Here is a 17,416-nt window from a genome sequence, read left to right as displayed (position 1 = left end):
TAGCTTCAGCAGCATGTTTTCTTAGTTATCTGATGATGAACCTGGCCTCATGTAGCATGTCCTGAGGCGGGGCCTGAGCTAGCCCTGAAACGTGATTGGCTCTCTCGTGTATCCTCTGCCTAAAATGAAATGTGTGAAAAAGTGTTTTTTGCATGTGTAAACTTCTGAGGTGCGTTCAGAGTTCAGCATAGGCTCTGATATTTGTGGGCTGTGACCTCTGACCTCCCCCCTCCCCTTAGCTCCACCTCCCCGTCTCCTGGTACTCCCAGTCTGGGTCTGGATGTGGAGGAGCTGGCTGAAGACTGCTCGGCTGTCAGGTGTCAGCTGGAGTACCTGCAGAGGTTACTGCTGCAGGTGAGCTGTGGGCTGGTGTACTGGTCCAGCTTTCATCTGTAACATCGACTTGTTTACTGTTTGTTGTTGTTGTTGCTGCGTTTGTGATCAGGAGGACGACGGCGATGACGACACTCTGACCACAGACACTCTGAGTCCCGAGGCCAACGACTCTTCGTGTAGCTCCGACTCACAGGTCGGCGCCTTTCAGGCTTTTCTTCTCTTCTTCTATCGTCTCTTATGTTTTCCTGCATTTCCCAGAATGCCTCTGCTCAGCCGCCACCTGTGTGTGTGTGTGTGTGTGTGTGTGTGTGTGTGTGTGTGTGTGTGTGTGTGTGTGTGTGTGTGTGTGTGCGTGCATGCAGGTCCAGGCTCTCCTGCAGGAGGTGCAGCAGCTCAGAGAGGAGCTGCGGAGCCGTGACCGAACCATCGCACAGCTCACCCAGCAGCTGGTGGGTGTCCCGCCCTCTTCCTGCCTGAGCCAATCCAAACTCGTTATTTCCATCAGTGGTTAGCGGCTGAGAACTGTCCCGACCAAAGGGTTTACATTTTATTCACTTTTATTTCATTTATCCTTTTAAAAACAATAATAATAATAATTAATATTATGATAATAAAACATGCTTTAATTAAGTTAAAATGACATTAAATGTCGTCTGTTTGGGCAAATTAATGAAAATTAAAAATATATTTGATGCGAGAGGCTCTGACTGCAACGGTACTAAAGCATCTTAATAAACATCCATGACCGTACACGGCTGTCACACCACTGAGTGCTCAGCATTAAAGAGCAGCTGGAGACTTTGTTTCAGTTTATTAGTCATAATGTATCAAACAAAAGCTTTTAGGTTTAAGTCTTTCTGAGCTCTGATGTTTCTGTTCGTCAGGTTTGAGCGATTAACTGAATGTTTCTTGTTATGAAATCATCAAACTTTGACATGATCGATGAATCTGTGTTGATCAGTGTGACTGATGTGGGACGATCGAAGATGTCCAAGTATTCATAAGGGGTGTGTGTGTGTGCGTGTGCGTGTGTGTGTGCGCGTGTGTGTGTGCGTGTGTGTGTGTGTGTGTGTGTGTGTGCGCGCGTGTGTGTGTGTGTGTAGACTGTTCCCATGGTGACCACCAGGTGTCGCTGCCATGAGATGACGGCAAAGACGGATCAACAAACGCAGACGAGTGTGACGGAGAGAGAGAGCACGGGCTGGACGCTGTGGAGAGAGCGCACGGTGAGCGTGCACACAGACACAGACAGACACAGACAGACACAGACACACAGACACAGACAGACACACACACACACACAGACACACACACACAGACGCAGACACACACAGACACACAGACACAGACAGACACACACACACAGACAGACACACACAGACACACACACACACAGACACACACACACAGACACAGACACACACACACACAGACACAGACAGACACACACACACACACAGACACACACACACACACAGACACACACACACACAGACACAGACACACACACACACAGACACACACACAGACACACACACACACACACACACAGACACACACACACAGCCTGTGTCTGTCTGAGAGCTGATAGGTCTAAACAAAGACAGAAACAAGCAGCTGTTCGGTCACATCCAGCTGTCACAGCTCTGGGCGTCTCTGCTCGTGTGAGCCGGGCTCAGACAGGAAAAGGTTGAAGGCATTAAAAAACCTTCTCCTGGTGCAGGTGAAGGTTTTGTGTTTCTTGGCTCTGATTGGTCATCTTCAGAGATCCCGCTTCCTGTAAAACGTTTGTTATGGAGGCCCCTCCTCTCTCTCCTCTGTCTTTCTGCTCTGTGGTATGCAGACACGTGATGAACTGTTGTTCTTCCAGTCCTGCTTTTGTCCGTCTCTCTCCGTCTTCTTGTCTTAATGTTGTAAATCAGCTTCTGTCCCTGCTCTCTCCGTCTCCTCTCCGTCTCCTCAGGCTTTTCCTCCTGTTCCTTTCCTCTCTCCGCCCTGGCAGTATCAGCGCTCCAGGCCTTACAGGGGGAGGCCCAGGCCCAGCATCCCCTCCCACCTCGCGAGAAAACGTGAGTCACACCTCACCCTAACCTGCTGCTCCTCTTCCTCCCCATCATCATCCCCTTCTCTCGCTCCTCGGACTGAGATGTTTTTGTGTTTTGGTCCATTTTTCTGTCGACGCTTCAAACACATCTGTAGAAAAGTGTGTTTATGTTTCAACGACGTGAAAAGAGTCTGCAGAGTGAGCTCAGTCACGCTGAAGTGCTGCTCAAAGGGGCTCATATGATTGTTGGCTACTCTGTATGTATGATTGTAGGGTCGACCTTACAGTATAAAGCGCCTTGAGGCGACTGTTGTTGTGATTTAGTGCTGTGTAAATAAAACTGAATTGAACTGAATATAAATGCATTGCACAGAACGACAGCGTGTAGAGGAAGCAAGTGAAAGGTTTCAGAGTTGTGACTGAATACCACAGAACGAGCGATTGGTGAGTTAGTTGTCAGAGTCAGGAGTTGTCGTCTGAAATTTGGCCGTCATTAGGACCCTGCACAGGAACGAGCCGAGAGGTCGGAGAGCAGGAAAAGCCAAGGAACGCCGCCCCCCCAGCGTGCGTGACAACCTGTAAAAACTTTAGCCAGACAAAATCTGCAGTGGTGACAGAAAAGCTCAGACTGTCTCTATTCTCAGTTTAAAGTCTGAGATTTCAAAGTTGAAGCCAGCGGGTTTGATTCTACGTTTCTCTTCAGTTTATTTCACTTTTAACTGCAGAACGAATCGAATTTAGTCAGTAGACGGTTTGTGCTGTGAGGCGTTCAGGGATCCAGGATTTTTCAGCTCTTACAGCTGCAGCACTGCCGAATGAAAGGAGGATGCAGATCTGCACACGCTAACCTCCAAAGCTGTTTAAAGCTCCAGCGTTCAGAGTTAACCAAAGAGGTGAAAGGTCAGAGGTCGAGGCAGGAAGTTTTAATGGACGCGTGGAGACTCGGCGGCACAAAATGACTCGAATATGATTCTGAGAATTAGTCTGAGCTGAGATAAGACGCCACTGAATCCAGACGCTCAAATTAGAAGTTTCTGGTTTAAGTTATTCATGAGGACGAACGTCAGTGGAGCCACTTCAGAGCGGAGCAGACCGAGTTCAGGCAGGAGTTTAATCCGCCGACTTCACCCCAGCATCGCGTTTACCTCCTGCCTCCCTCAGCCTCGCTCTGGTTTGTTTCACTCCTTCCTGATGAGTTTGTTCTTCCTCGTTTGTCACCTTCAGCCGCTCCGTGTGTCTCCTCAGAAATCTGTCACTGACTGTTTGTCATTTCTCTCCTAACTCTGCTCCTCTTCTCTGTTTTTTCTCCTCTGCGCCTTCGTCCAGGAGTGGAAAATCTAGTGCTTTACTTCAGTGACACAGCGTGGTACGGTAGCAACTTTTTAATCTTCCTCACTTCATCCTCCTCCTTCTTCTTCTCTTCTTCCGTCACATAAAGCGAGCTGTTCTGTTTGTACTCAGATGTGTTTGATGCGTGTCTTTAGCAGGGAGGTGATGCTTGTTTTGACGGTATCGCAGTACAACACACGTAAAACTGTTTGGTATTATCGTGTAATAATGTAACAGGCGTCAGTGAAGCTCATTCGTTGATAAACTCTCAAACACAAACTTAGTACCGTAGCTGTGCTCAGACCTACACTGGAGAAACCAAACAGCACTTCATAAACGCGCAACGCAGAAGACCCGCCTCGACAGGACAAGACTCAGCTGTACACCTGCATCTAAAGGTCAAAGGTCACTCTTTGAGGACACCAATGTTCACATGTTGGACAGAGAAGACAGATGGTTTGAAAAAGGAGTGAAAGAAGACATCTGTGTCCCTGTGAACAGCCATCTTTGAACAGAGGGCGGGGCTTATGACACCAGCTGTTTGCCACCTGTGATCCAGTCTCAGATCCTTCCCAGACGCCTTAACGCCCACGCACATCCTGGGTTGACAGGGTGGGGCAAGGTCTCACAGTGGGTTCACCTGAAACCCACACCCTACACACCGTGGCTCATGTGATGAGTCACATGATCAACAGTGGGTCAACGGACACTCCCACTAGAGTTTAAATTCCTGGGACTCTCCAGCATTTGGTCTTAGAGATGAAGTCCAGTCGTGTTTCTTTCCCAGCTCGTTGGACGTCGATGTGTTTCCATGTGTGGATCGATTCCATCACTGTGACGAGAATAACGACGGCCCGCTAGCATGCGCTACCAGAAATAGTGCTTTGTTGTGTATCTGACGGACGAAAGCTAAACCAGTTCCACACCAGTGAAGCTGCAGCGTTTTTACAAACCAGTTCTGGTTCGTTTCATTCAACGATCCGCTCTCGCCCTCCTCATTCTGCGTCGCCGCCATGTGCGTATGAAAACAAAGCATGCGTCTTTTATCCATATTCTGTCGCAATATTTCATTTTCTTCTCGTTGCCCGACATACCGGTGATACCGTGAACGGTAGTATTATATTTACATTGATGATGATGAGAGCGTTGGAAAGTCTGCCTCACAGCGGCGCTGTGCACAGAGTCTTCTACCTGAATTATTCATAAACCTTTATTCTGTGGATAAAATAAGAGTGTCTCATAAATGCAGTACTATACAGATGAAGTGAACGGATACACGATGGTGCCTCACTGAGGCGCTTTGCTCTCTGGCCACAGTGACGGTGACGTCCAGCTGTGCCCGAGTTCATCGTTCTTTACCAGCTGTGAGTGTTTGATGGGAAGCTGTGAGTCAGCTTTCTGCAGCATCTCTTTCTTCACATCAGTGACAGCAAACATGTTCTCAGTTTAGAGGTGAGACTTGATGCTGAATAATGTTGTTACTGTGAGGGAAGCACGTGGCCGCGCGGCCTAAAGCGCGGCGAGCCTTCGGGCCGTGCAGATGATCCAGCAGCTGGCCGCTGAAGTCACAAGCTCTTCGGCGGTCTCGCCTTACCTACCTCGCTCCTCCATAAGCACATCAGCTGTTTGATTTCAGGCCTCCAGAAAAGCTCGTGATGCTCAGTCGAGTTGAGGGCGAGCTCGGAGGGACGGTTCTGGTTTTAGCATCAGCGCAACGTGAGAGGGAGGCTTCGCTCCGACGCCAGAGTAACTGGCTGTAAATGACTCGTCGGTCTGTAATCTGTGCAACGTGTCTCGCGAAGGAGATCAAGTCATTTCCTTGTGACAGTGTGCAAAGTGACTTTGATGCGTCTTTATGTATCCCAGTAAAAAGTGCCATTGAAGGCCAAGAGGGCAAATCTAACAGCTCAGAGCTATAAGGATATTTGAGAGTGATTATAATGCACACTAATGTAGAGTCAGTGATACTTATAAACTGGTGGATCAGGAGTGTTCGGAGGTCTGACCAACACCAGCATGTGATGGAGGCTGTGTGGGCTCAGGAACACAGGTGTGTGGGTCCTGACAGAGTGAAGAGAATCGTCTCCTTCCAAAGAACAAAGTTATAAAATCAGAAGTTTTCATGCATTTTAAAGAGTAATTTAGCTGCTGCTGCTTCTTTAATTTGATCAACACATTTGTGATGATGTTTTATTTACGTTTTATTTTCTTGTCTAGTAGTACACAGTCACCCTGACCTTTATTTTGAAAGTTCAGTCATTTGTAACCATGTGATCCGTGGTTCGCCTGCCTGCTGCCTCTCGTCCCACGCTCAGCTGATCCAGAGCCTGCAGCAGAGTTCAGCCACTTTTAAACTTTTAAACGCCGTCCAGCCCCACGCACGCGGCGATCCGCGGTAGCTCGTTAACGGAGATTTGCCGTGTTGTGGCGTTAACGTCATTTCAGATTAACGCTGACAGCACTAGTGGGAACACAACGAATATGACTGCACATTTACTCCGACATCATCCTAGTGCAAAGACAAGTGGAAGCAGACAAAAACAACAAGCAGCATGCTACAAACTTTACCCGAGTCATTTAGACAGCCGTTAGCACAGGATTCTCCTTATGGGGACCTGATATGTTTAATATGCTGCTGAGAATATAGCCCAGAAGAAGCGGATAGTATAGCTTTTATTTTGGAAAGAGCCATTTCTCTGTAATAAACTCTCTTTTCCAAAGATGAGGGATTCCTCTATCAGATAGATTTATTATTTTTGTTGTTTCAGCAACATTACATTTAAAAACTGTACGTTTGAGTTAAAATATATATTTAAAATTTTAATAAATGACAAATTAAAAAGGCATGAACATTTTTTTGTATCGAAAAACTGTTCATGCATATATATGTGTGTATGTATATATATATATATATATATATATATATATATATATATATATATATATATATATATATATATATATATATATATATATATATATATATATATATATATATATATATGCGTGTGTGTATATGATGTATGATATGGCCCAGCCCTAGTCATGAACAAATCCCTGAGGTGCTCCTGCACTCGTCCCTCACGCTCCGGCTCACCTCTCAGATAAACTCAGTTCTTCAGTTTTGGTTCCTCTGCCTCTGTCAGTTCGTGTGAACGCTTTCTTAATTTCACAGAAGAAACAGGGAATTCATTAAAAATCCAAAATGGAAATAAGCTTAAGTGAAAGCAACTTTTTGATATCAGTTTTGGTTTTAATGAATTTTATTTGTTCAGGCAGAGAAGAAGGAGACAGAAACAGGAGACGGACCGAGCTCTTAATAAATGAGACGAGCTGAGATTTAAGATTGATTATAAAAGGAATCGACGGGATGAAGTAACGTGGCTCGCATCCAGTGATGATAAAACAGTCGATCAGTATTCGTGTGTAACGTCTCTAAGTGACTGTCTGCACGCTTTTACCCATGATTCACTGCTGCCTACAGGACAGGTCACACCTTCTCCTTCACAGTGGAGCGAGTGCGCGGAGTCCAGAGGCCCATCAGGAGGCGGCGCCGAGCTAAAATTATCTTTGTAAATGACTCTTAAATTTTGGATTAGATGAGGTGCGCTACATTCTGGGAGTTTGGTGTGTTAGAGGGGCGTCGCTCTCTGATCAGCTTCAAACCTCAGTGACCTGATGTTTTTAGTCTTTGTGAGTGTCCTCATGTATTGAACTTCCAGCTTGATTAAAATCCGTCCCACACATGAGCAGAGACGGACGCCACCTCCGCACATCACACTGACGCTCTGACTGAAGATCACATGTAGTGTTTTATCTAAATAACGTCTCCGCTCCCTTCGTTCTCTGCTCACCTCCTTTAGTGTGAGGATGTAGTTTTCAGAGTGGAATTTTTCAGCCTCTAAATCTATAAAAAGCTTCATTGATTTGGGTGAACTGTTGAACAGCCCAGAGGGACACATGTGGCCGTTTCCATCCTTTGATTTTTTTCCATCCTTTAGTTTAGATTTGATCCACGATCAGTATGAAGACGGTGCGGTGAGGTCAGCTGACCCCGCCTGTGTTAGTGCTAACCTTCGAGGGTCGACGGTGACCTGCTGGACGTTAGGAGGCTTCGGCGCCGGGCTGCCGTTTCATATTCGACGTGGATTTCTGGAGCGCTGCTGCTAACGGCAACGATCGGATCAAAGAAAATAAAAAAGAATGAACGAGTGCTGCTGTCAACAAACCTGCTCATCAAAGGTTCGTCCTCAGCAGACAGCACAGGTGGGGGCGGAGACTGAGACAATGAAACAGCAGGAAGAGCTCCTCCTCCTTGGTGAGGACGCCGTGTGATCGCTGAAACACATAAAAACCATAGTTATCGAGTATAAAACCGTACGGAGCAAAGCTGCTACCACCGAATATTCACTCATTATTGTTCTGATTTTAATATTCGAGCTTCGCAGTGATGTTATGATGGATTATTCATCTAACGAGCCTCTGGGGGCCAATAAGACGACAGCTAAGACGAATGTGGGTGGATGTGGACGCAGTTTGGGTGGATCAGCACTTTATATGCCAGGAAAGTGTGCGTGTGTGCGTGCGTGTGCGTGCGTGTGCGTGCGTGTGCGTGCGTGGTAACACCGTGGGGACGTCCTGTGAGTCGGCGTCAGAGAAGTAGAATAAAAACAGTGGGGCAGTGGAGTGTTTCCCTCCCAAGGTGAATGCTCCTGGAGGAGAGCTGCGTGTGGTGGAGGACGCCCTCCACCTCCCTCCTCTGTCCTCCTCCTCTTCAGTCTTTCTGTCCTTTTTCCTCATATCTTTCTTCCTTCTCTCGCTGCCTTGAATCCACCCATCCTGCCTTGCATTATTCATGAGGTGAATACACCTGAACGTCCCAGAGAGGCTGCAGTACCACTGCCCACCACCAGATGTCAGTGTTTACCAGCAGGTGTTTCTGTTCTGTTGAGAGCAGTAAAAACGTTTTCTTTACATTCAGCATAGGCACTCAGTGTGGCCCCCTGCTGGACCCGGCTGGAGTTTAACAACACAAACAAAAGGTTTCACTTTTGCTTCCTGTCAGCAAAATTATTAAAAACTGCCCGAATACGTCAAGAAGTGTGGACCAATCAGCATTCAAACCCTCAAGCAACACAATATCTGATCTGCACAGAGCTACGAGAGTGCGTTGGATTACTCAGCTGAGCTGTCAGGAATCAGAGACCAAGTTATGATTTCTAAGACGTCTGCCATTTTTGTTTTATGCGCCACTGATTTTTGGAAGTTACTGAACCTTTTCTGTTCTCCTTTAAGTGTTTTTTATCTTTAGCAGTCACCAGTGGGAGCTAAGAGCCACAAACAAAGCACAGATATCATGAATTCACACACTGGGATCCAAAGCATGAATACTCTTGGTATTTAATAATTATTCGTTTGTTCGTTCAGTCGAAAGTTTGTTGTCTTTAATTAAAATTGAATTACTTTAAAATTTAATTTAAAATTGTGTCCGAATATGGCTTTATGATGAGTTTTAGAGCCCTGGAAATTTCTAAAACTCATCAAGCAATGATGTGTAGCTCAGACTGATTGGAGGGGGGGGTGAGTTCGTGAAGGATGCTGTGGGGCTGTCGTGGTTCATGTGCTGGATTGGTAAACTGTGGTGGCGGCTTTTAACCAAGCAGGTCAGAGAGCGTTTCCAGGCTTTGATGGTATCCCACTCCTCAGCCTCCCTGGGAAGCTCCATGTTGGTGGGAACCTTGGATTTGTGGGAAAATAAGTTGTTTTCATCCTGGTGGTGCTGCTGGATCAGCTCTAGACCCTCTGAAAGATATTTGAGGGTCCACAGGAGTCTGCATGTGTTTTGTGGACTTTGAGACCGGGGTGGTTTTTGAGGGGTTTTTGTTACGACCAATCTGGCCACAGTGGGTGTTTGGGTTCTGGGGGTGTTTGGACTCAGACATTTAAATGGCAACGATTTGAAACGATCAGCCCAACAGCAGCCAGTTTCTGGTTCGCTGGTCTCAGGATCGCCTCTCTGCTTTTGCTGGATGATGTGGTCCTTCTGGCTTCATCGGTCTGTAGCTTCCAGCTGTAATTGCAGTTACCACCTCCACGTCTGAGCTCACAGTTCTTAGCCAGAAATGGGTAGAGGGTACACTCCAAAATCCTGCCCCAGGAGGAGTTTGAGTATCTCAGGAACTTGTTTGGCGCTGGTGGGAAGGAAAAGGCAGAAGCAGCAGAAATGTGCCTCCTCTCTAGGGTCTCTGGGCAGGACTGTTATTTAAGAGAAGGTCTGAGCAGGATGCCTCCTGGATGCTTCCTAGGTGAGGTCTATCGGGCATTTCTGATTGGAAGGAGAAAAAGGAAATGCTGGAGGTTATGTTTCTGGGCTGGCTCGGGAATACCGCAGTGTCTCCCCCAGAAGAGCTGCAGGTGGTGAATGGGGAAGAGAGACTGAGCATCTCTGCTGAGACTGCTGTCCCTGTGACCCAGACAGTCAGCTTTAGATGAAGGATCTACCAGCGCCACACCGAGCTAACATCTGTAGATCCAGATGAGCTTCATAAGTAATGACAACTCAGTTGTAACATGTAACAGGGTAAAATGAGGAGCCAGGATCGGGGTGTTGAATGCCAGCAGGTAAAGATATGACCATGAATCTGTAAATGAGGTGCGTCTGCTCTCAGACGTCTGAAACGTTGAGACTTTTGCAAAGTGAGTGAGATACTTATGTTCAGTGGAGAGAAAGCTGACATCACCTGTACCTGAGTGAGGAAGTGAAGCTCGGTGCTGCTCTGCACACTTTAATCCTGCAGCCAGCTCACATCTGCACGCTGTTAATCTGATTTATCAGAGGGAAGGTGAAGAAACAGCAGTGAGATCCATCATGTGCTACAATCTCAGCTTATTGATCCTGGCAAACTTGTGTGAAGTCATAACTAATCTGCTGTTTTATCCGTCTCTGTGCTGCTGCTGCTGCTGCTGCTTTTCCCACCTGCTTAAGTTCTCTCACATAAATATGGCGTCTGCTTTCTGCACGCCTCCACCGCTCAGTTATCGAAGGCGCTCTCGTAGCTCTGTGCAGATCAGATGCGTTACACGAGGATTTGAATTCAGCACAAACTCCAGACGACTGTGGACAGAAATGAGAATTCTTTGAGGACAAATCAAAACAGCCATTTTTAAGTTGTTTCAAAGAGGCCTGCAGCGTGCGCTCCTCGGACCTGGAAGCTGCGCTCGTCTTTCATGCGCAGATGAGACGGCGAGCTAAAACGCACAGTAACGTGTTTTTCAAACGTCGCCTTCCCGCTGAACCCCGCCTCCCGATGCGAGAAACTGTTTGTGTTGATCGTTTCATCAGCGTTTCCTTCGTCTTTGAGCTGGAGCGTGAAAGTCCACAACTTTTTAAGTACAATGTGCTTCTGTTGTTTCTCTTTGAAGCGCACAGATCAAAGCAGACGGCCACACACGGCGAGCGCGATGACCTCGTCTGCAGAGCAGCTCCTGCTTTTGTTCTGCTCGTTCTCCAACACCCTCACTGCTTTTGTGCTCTCACCTCCAACATGCCATCAATTATACAACAAAGACGCTGCTTCATTGTTAAGCAGGTGGTGCACGCAGCAGTGAAGTTATCCAGGCTTGGATAACGTGATCTCCACGCAGGTTCTTCTCTGTTTCAAATCAGGAGAATGACTGATGCTGCAGCGCGGCAAGTTATGGAGTCGGGTTGTAGAGCAGGGGTGGGGAACTCCAGGCCTCGAGGGTCGGTGTCCTTGATCCAGCACAGCTGATTTAAATGGCTAAATGACCTCCTCAACATGACCTGAAGTTCTCCAGAAGCCTGGTAATGAACTAATCATGTGATTCAGTGAGATCTAAAACCTGCAGGACACCGGCCCTCGAGGCCTGGAGTTCCCCACGCCTGTTGTAGAGTCTTCGCCGTAGACTTTAAAGCACCTTGAGGTGACTCGTTGTGATTTGTTGCTATAAAAATAAACCTGACTTCTTGGATCTCTGCTTGAAGTGAGCTTGTGTAGTTGGTGCGCTGTAATGTGAATTCTGCACAAGTCGTTGCACAGACGTCTGTGCAGGCCTGACGCTCGCCGTCTGAGGATAAAATTTATGCCACTGCTTAGTAACACTGAGCGTTGAGGTGTTCAGATAACTGTATTTTTTTGTATTATTACACATTAGACATTAGGGCTGTCACGATTAGTCGACTATCAGAATCGTCGACGACTGATTTAATAGTCGACGCGTCGTTTGAAGCTTTGTAAGATCACAAAAGACGCAGGAATAAGTAGCAGGATTTAAGAGTGTAATAACGGACTGAAACAGAAGATGGCAGCACTGCATGTACAAGGATGCCAGCTGCCGTTAAACCCCGAAGAAGAAGAAGCTGTGTCCCAGAATTCATAGCGCGGCCCAGCTCAGTTTCCAACAATGGCGGCAGCTAGTTAGTTTTAATGTTACTCTTATTATTCTTTCTGGGTCACAAAATAAACATTTAACATATTTTCAGGTAAGAATGTAGCTGTGTAAACCTCAAATATCTGCTCAGTTTATCAAGACACCACATATTTTCAAAAGCGCTCCGACGTTTTCGGAGACGTCTGTTACCCACTAGCTCGATAGCTAGCCGGGGGCTAGGTCACTAGCGCCGTGAGAACACCGGACTCCCGGCAAATTGTTTTCAAACCCACCGCCGTCTTTCGCTACTCAGGTTAAACATGATATATGAGTCACTTAGATAACTTAAAATGTTATTGTTTGGCTTTTTTCAGTGTTTTATTTGTTCCTGAGTAAATCGGCTGAGTTTATTAAACTTCACCGAAACAATCTGCACATTTCATTAAAATTTAATAAACTATCATCTTGTCTTTATTTTTAGTTAGCACAGACCTTAAACACTTAAAGCTGTAAGCTCATGATAGTTATATAAGAGCAGATGCTGCTGGTGCAATAAGCTGTACGTTTTACGTCCAATGGATGATGATCTGATTAGTCGACTAATCGCAAAAATAATCTGTGAGTAGTCGACTATCAAAATAATCGTTTGTGGCAGCCCTATTAGACATATTAGTCATCATAAATGAACATATCAGGATAAAGTCTTGGAAAATGTGATACTTAGTCCAAAAACTTTACGTGGACCTTAAACCCAACAGGAAGGAACAAGAACATGAAATCGGGGTGGAGCATAAAGTATCCTGATGTGAGCTGAGGGAACGTCCTCCCTGGTTTATGCGTTTCCTCTACTTTCCCGAGAAAGCAAAAGCAAAAACACATAAAAGACGTCACATCTGAAGTCACAGTCAATGCTGCGCTTCACGGTTTTAAATAAAGTGATCCAAAATGTTCTCAGTTCTTCCTCCACCTACGCTCCACCTCTCCACCAAGCACAGTTAATGAAATCCGCTCAGTGACTTTGGTGTAATCTCACCGACAGACGGCTGCAAACATCTCTGAGCCCCGGCTCTCGCCGTGAAGCAGAATAATGTTGAAGATCTGATTCAGTGAAACTCTACATTTGTGTGTTTGAGATATTTGAGTGAATCCTGACTCGTGTTTGTTCTTCAGCCACAGATACTTCACTCCTCCAATCAGGAAGACCAGGAGCCACTGACAGGTCAAGTCCCGACGCCACCGCGAACTCAAGCTCCACCTTCCACTAACATCTGCCCCGCACATCCCGAAACCCCTGCTGACAGACTCCGCAACCCCCGAGCTCCCAGTTCCACCCATCCAGCAGCCCACGTAGGAGAGGATGACGGGGAAAAGCAGAGGAAGGTGGAGGAGACGAAGTCGGGGGAAAGGAAGAAAACCCACAGCAGGTACCTGCAGCCGCCGCAGCCCTCCAAGCTCCGCCTCTTCCCAAAGACGAGGGCAGCACGTGACCCCGACACCAACAGCACCTCTGGACTGAATTTCAGAACGCTGGCCTTCACCTCCACCTCCTCCCGCCTCCCCAAACCAAAGAACCACTGAAGCGTCCGACTCCTTCCTAACACGCAGCGACGCGAGCGCCGAACTTCCTGTAAAATAAAACGAGAGCTGCAGATTATCGAAGCTTTAGCCGAGGCTGAAATGGACACAGTTAATTTATTTAACCTTATTTTAAGAAGTTGTTGACAATAAAGGTTTTAGTCTGAGTACTTTGCACAGAAACGGTTTCTGCAGTGAGTGGGAGGGGCCATCAGGTTCATCTGAAGATGGAACGGAGGTATGTGAGGTTTTGGCTCTTCATCACAACCTTTAAGGATCTTTAAATGTCAGGGTTTTCTTTTCTTTCCAACACGCTTCGTTTATTCTAGCATCAACACTAAAACTGCACCGAGAGCGTCCGTTAACCAGACGGAAACGCCTCCGATCTCGTCCTCCGATCTCGCCCTCTGCTGTTGGTTTCATATAAAACATCGGTCCTCTTCCCTCAGAGGCTCGCTCCCTCTCGCTGTGTGTTAGGAACCGATTGTACAGCTCCTGAACTTCCTCCGACTCCTCCATCCTTCCCTGAAGTCCAACCACAGTGAGTCTTCCTCAGTGGAGAGGCATGAATGACGTGCATCCACCTTAACCCCCATCACCACCGCAGACTGCATCCTCCTCCAACCTTCATCTTTACAGACTCTCATCATCTCGAAGGTCAGAAAGTTCCAGGACCTTGATCTCGTCGCCCGCCCGTGTGTTTTCAGTTCGGTGTTCACTTCACTGTGTTTCGTTTAGAAACCTGTTGGTTTTCAGACAAGACTCCGATATGAGGCTGAAATCTTCGTCCAAATAGCTGCTGGTTGGTGTAAACACCTCCTTCCTCCTGCATCAGCTGTGAAAGTGTGGCAGTCTTTGTTCCCATGAAAGCCGATGGAAGAACATCTGTGTGCTTGAAGAGTCCTGAAGTTGGAGGTTTTTTACCATCTGGCAGTGATTTGAAAATCAGTCCAGCAGAAGTCTGGATGGACACAAAAGTCTCAGCATGCTGCAAGCGCTCCAGCTCTGTTCTGACTTTAATGGTTTGGGGATGTTTGTTTCAGTCTACTGTGACTGTCCCCCAAAAACCCTCCAACTAAAATAAAATCAGAGCTCCAGACGTGACTCCAGGCTTTGCTGTTTCTGCAGAGGAAGCGTTCAGGCGCTCAGCAGAGACATCTGCTGAATCTGCTCTGAGCTTTGAGCTCTGCTGTGGAAGCAGAAATCACAGCGTGCAGGAGGAGGAAGGTTTCCTCCCAGGTCAAAATAATCCCTACTAATCTGATACTGGAACGAGATGTTTTAGCTCCTCCCCCTTTGGTGTGAACTAAAGAGCCACACCAAGAGATGAAGGAGCTCCAATTGGTTTGCTTTTTAGGAAACGGCTGAGATGAGCTCGGCAGTATGGTGTGAAGCATGCTGAGGCCTTCTTGTCTGAAGGCTGGAGTCATTTCAGACACTCAGTAAATGAATAAAAGGCTAGAAAGTTCAAATAATTTTCGGATTACAGGTGATCAGAGGAGCAGCTGGTAGCTTAAGTGTTTTTCCTTGAAGGCAAACTGACATTTCAGCCCGTCTGTCAGTCGTCCTTTGAACATTTGGACATTACTGCGTCTCACTCGTGCAGTCAGGATCCGCCTGCTGAACCACGTTCACGTTCATTCTTCTACAGGACAACGAGTCTCCCTCATACCTGACAAATCAAACATAGTCTCCCTTCTGTCAGCGATTAACTGTCAGTGCTGCTCGCTTTGATATTAGTAACCGTATATGCAATAAAATATGCAACAAAGTCGCAGGTTCAAGCCCTAAAAGAGGAAACTTTGTTGCATTTAAAATATATGCAAGACCAGCTCAGCTTAGTTCCACGTTTCACGAAGAAGAGGACGCTCGCTGTCTCTACAGACAATCCGGGAATCTGCTAAATCCTGCATGTCCGGTGCCGAGAAACGAAGTAGAAGCGGTTTTGGGGCGATTACTGAAACCACGAGGCGGCTCGGTGTGAAGAACGACGGCAGACTGAGGAAACCGCCCGGCTCCAGCTCGCATCTACCCCAACAGCAGAGTCTGACTGTGCTGGCGTCAGGTTTGCTCACATTTGACTGATCAATGCATTTAAATGCTTTAAATCCTCGTTCAGCTCTGAGCCGCAGCGACTTTAACATGAGCAGGTTTCAAAGACGTCTGCTCTTAACTTTCTGCTGCGTCACTGCTCAGGTGGAGTCGCTTGTCTCCTTTAGATCTCGTCGTTTGCTCCCAGTGGGGAAATCGGAGCCGCCTTAATTCATGCGAGCGACACGAAGCCCAGCAGGGCGCGTTCGCAGCAGAGCTTCAGCTGCTGCTGCTCTTAAAGTTCATCATCAAAGTCCTGGAACACACAGAGTCTGCAGGAACGCTGTGATTGATGTTCCTCGGTGAGCCCCTCATCGACGGGGGGAAATTAAAGCAGAAGGCAAACAGGGAATGTCCGTTTGAAATGAAAGAGGAAAATAAATTAGTGCACTGTGTTTATTTCATCTGGTTCAAACAAGGTTTGATGTTTTCTTTTCCACCTTTTCACCAAAAACGACCAGAAAAAATGAAAAAAAATCAGCCTCCTCAAGGCTCCGCCTCGGCCTTCGTGTCTCTGTCTGCGCCTGTTTGTCTAAACCCTCCAGAAGCTGAAATAATGGAAGTGAGCAGCTCTAAGCGAAGACTCGCTGAAAGCTGCTGAATCTGAAACAAGCAGCCCATCACAGCTGTTTGTTTGATATACCTCCTGTAATCATGGAGACTAATCGGGGCAGCTGAAAACAAGCATGTCCAATCAGCGCAAAGCACGAAAGAAAACCTTCAAAGTAAAACAGGAAGTGAACTAAAGACACAGAGCAACCAAAACCTCTAAAATCTGAAACAAAACCCGGAGCAGGACGGTTACAGAAACTCAAGGCAAAAACCAGGAGCTTAAAATAGTCCAGCTTTGTCTCTGAGGCGTCCTCTGCAGTCAGAGGAGGTCGTGTCTCAGCGTCTTCATCTGCTGCTCGTCTTCACACCGTCGTGTCTCAGGTTTAATTTTAAAGTTTGCCCCTCATCGTTATTCAAACATCCAATCAGGTTTTATCAGCTGCCGAAGTTTAAAAGTGACTAAAACCACCCGGGGAGAGAAAAACCTTCTGCCCGGGTCACAGAGTGTGAACCATGAAGTCGTGGTCATGTACATTACACAGAGCGTTAGTGTGTTTGTCTCACAGAGTTTTTAAATCATTATTAAACTCGATCACATCCGCTTCATCACTTATTTGACTGCTTTTAAGAAAACTCTGCATTTTCTTCTGTGCTTTCAAAATAAAAGTCTTCTGTGTAGGGAGACTGTACACTAAACATTTTTAGTCCTTACAAATAACTTGAATACATTTATTTACATCCATGTAATTTAGTTGCATAAGTACAGTTTAAAATGTTAACTTGACTGCTATACGTTCAGTTTACACCAAGCACATTTTCCTTAATAATTACTTATTTAAATCAATGAAACTTTGACTTTTACATATTTCAGCTGCACTTAAAATTGTTGCTTATGCTTATTAAGAGTGAAGAATCATTATTTGAGTGTAACTTTAAGTTCTCAGACTGGTTTTATTGTGACACACCTGTGCAGGAAGTACTGAGATTCACTAACAGCTCAACAACAATTATAAGAAACAATTTCACAATAAAAGCCAATAATCCTGAATGCTTTTACTGTGAAATAAGGGGGTACAGCAGTTTCTTTAAAGCTAGCTT

At 46.4% G+C, this 17,416-nt stretch overlaps 1 protein-coding gene across 3 annotated transcripts in view; it reads left to right on the top strand.

Annotated features, from left to right (window-relative positions):
• Positions 1 to 16,931, top strand: part of LOC146627411 (serine-rich coiled-coil domain-containing protein 2-like) — a 44,105-nt gene extending 27,174 nt beyond the window's left edge. For 2 of the 3 annotated variants that reach the window (XM_085361665.1, XM_085361664.1), the window contains exons 10-14: positions 240 to 354; positions 446 to 529; positions 699 to 785; positions 1,440 to 1,562; positions 13,271 to 16,931. In XM_085361665.1, the coding sequence (XP_085217791.1) occupies positions 240 to 354; positions 446 to 529; positions 699 to 785; positions 1,440 to 1,562; positions 13,271 to 13,678 (817 nt within the window). In that variant the 3' untranslated portion in view covers positions 13,679 to 16,931. Of the gene's footprint in view, positions 1 to 239; positions 355 to 445; positions 530 to 698; positions 786 to 1,439; positions 1,563 to 2,299; positions 2,406 to 13,270 lie in introns of all 3 variants that reach the window. The other variant, XM_085361666.1, reaches the window with a different exon arrangement.
• The last annotated feature ends 485 nt before the right edge of the window (positions 16,932 to 17,416 follow it).

The sequence above is a fragment of the Diplotaxodon limnothrissa genome, linkage group LG8 (assembly GCF_057381915.1).
Source record: "Diplotaxodon limnothrissa isolate DT_005_m linkage group LG8, D_limnothrissa_male_GT1.1, whole genome shotgun sequence".
Lineage (NCBI taxonomy): Eukaryota > Metazoa > Chordata > Actinopteri > Cichliformes > Cichlidae > Diplotaxodon > Diplotaxodon limnothrissa.
This window is presented reverse-complemented; position numbering and strand designations above follow the sequence as displayed.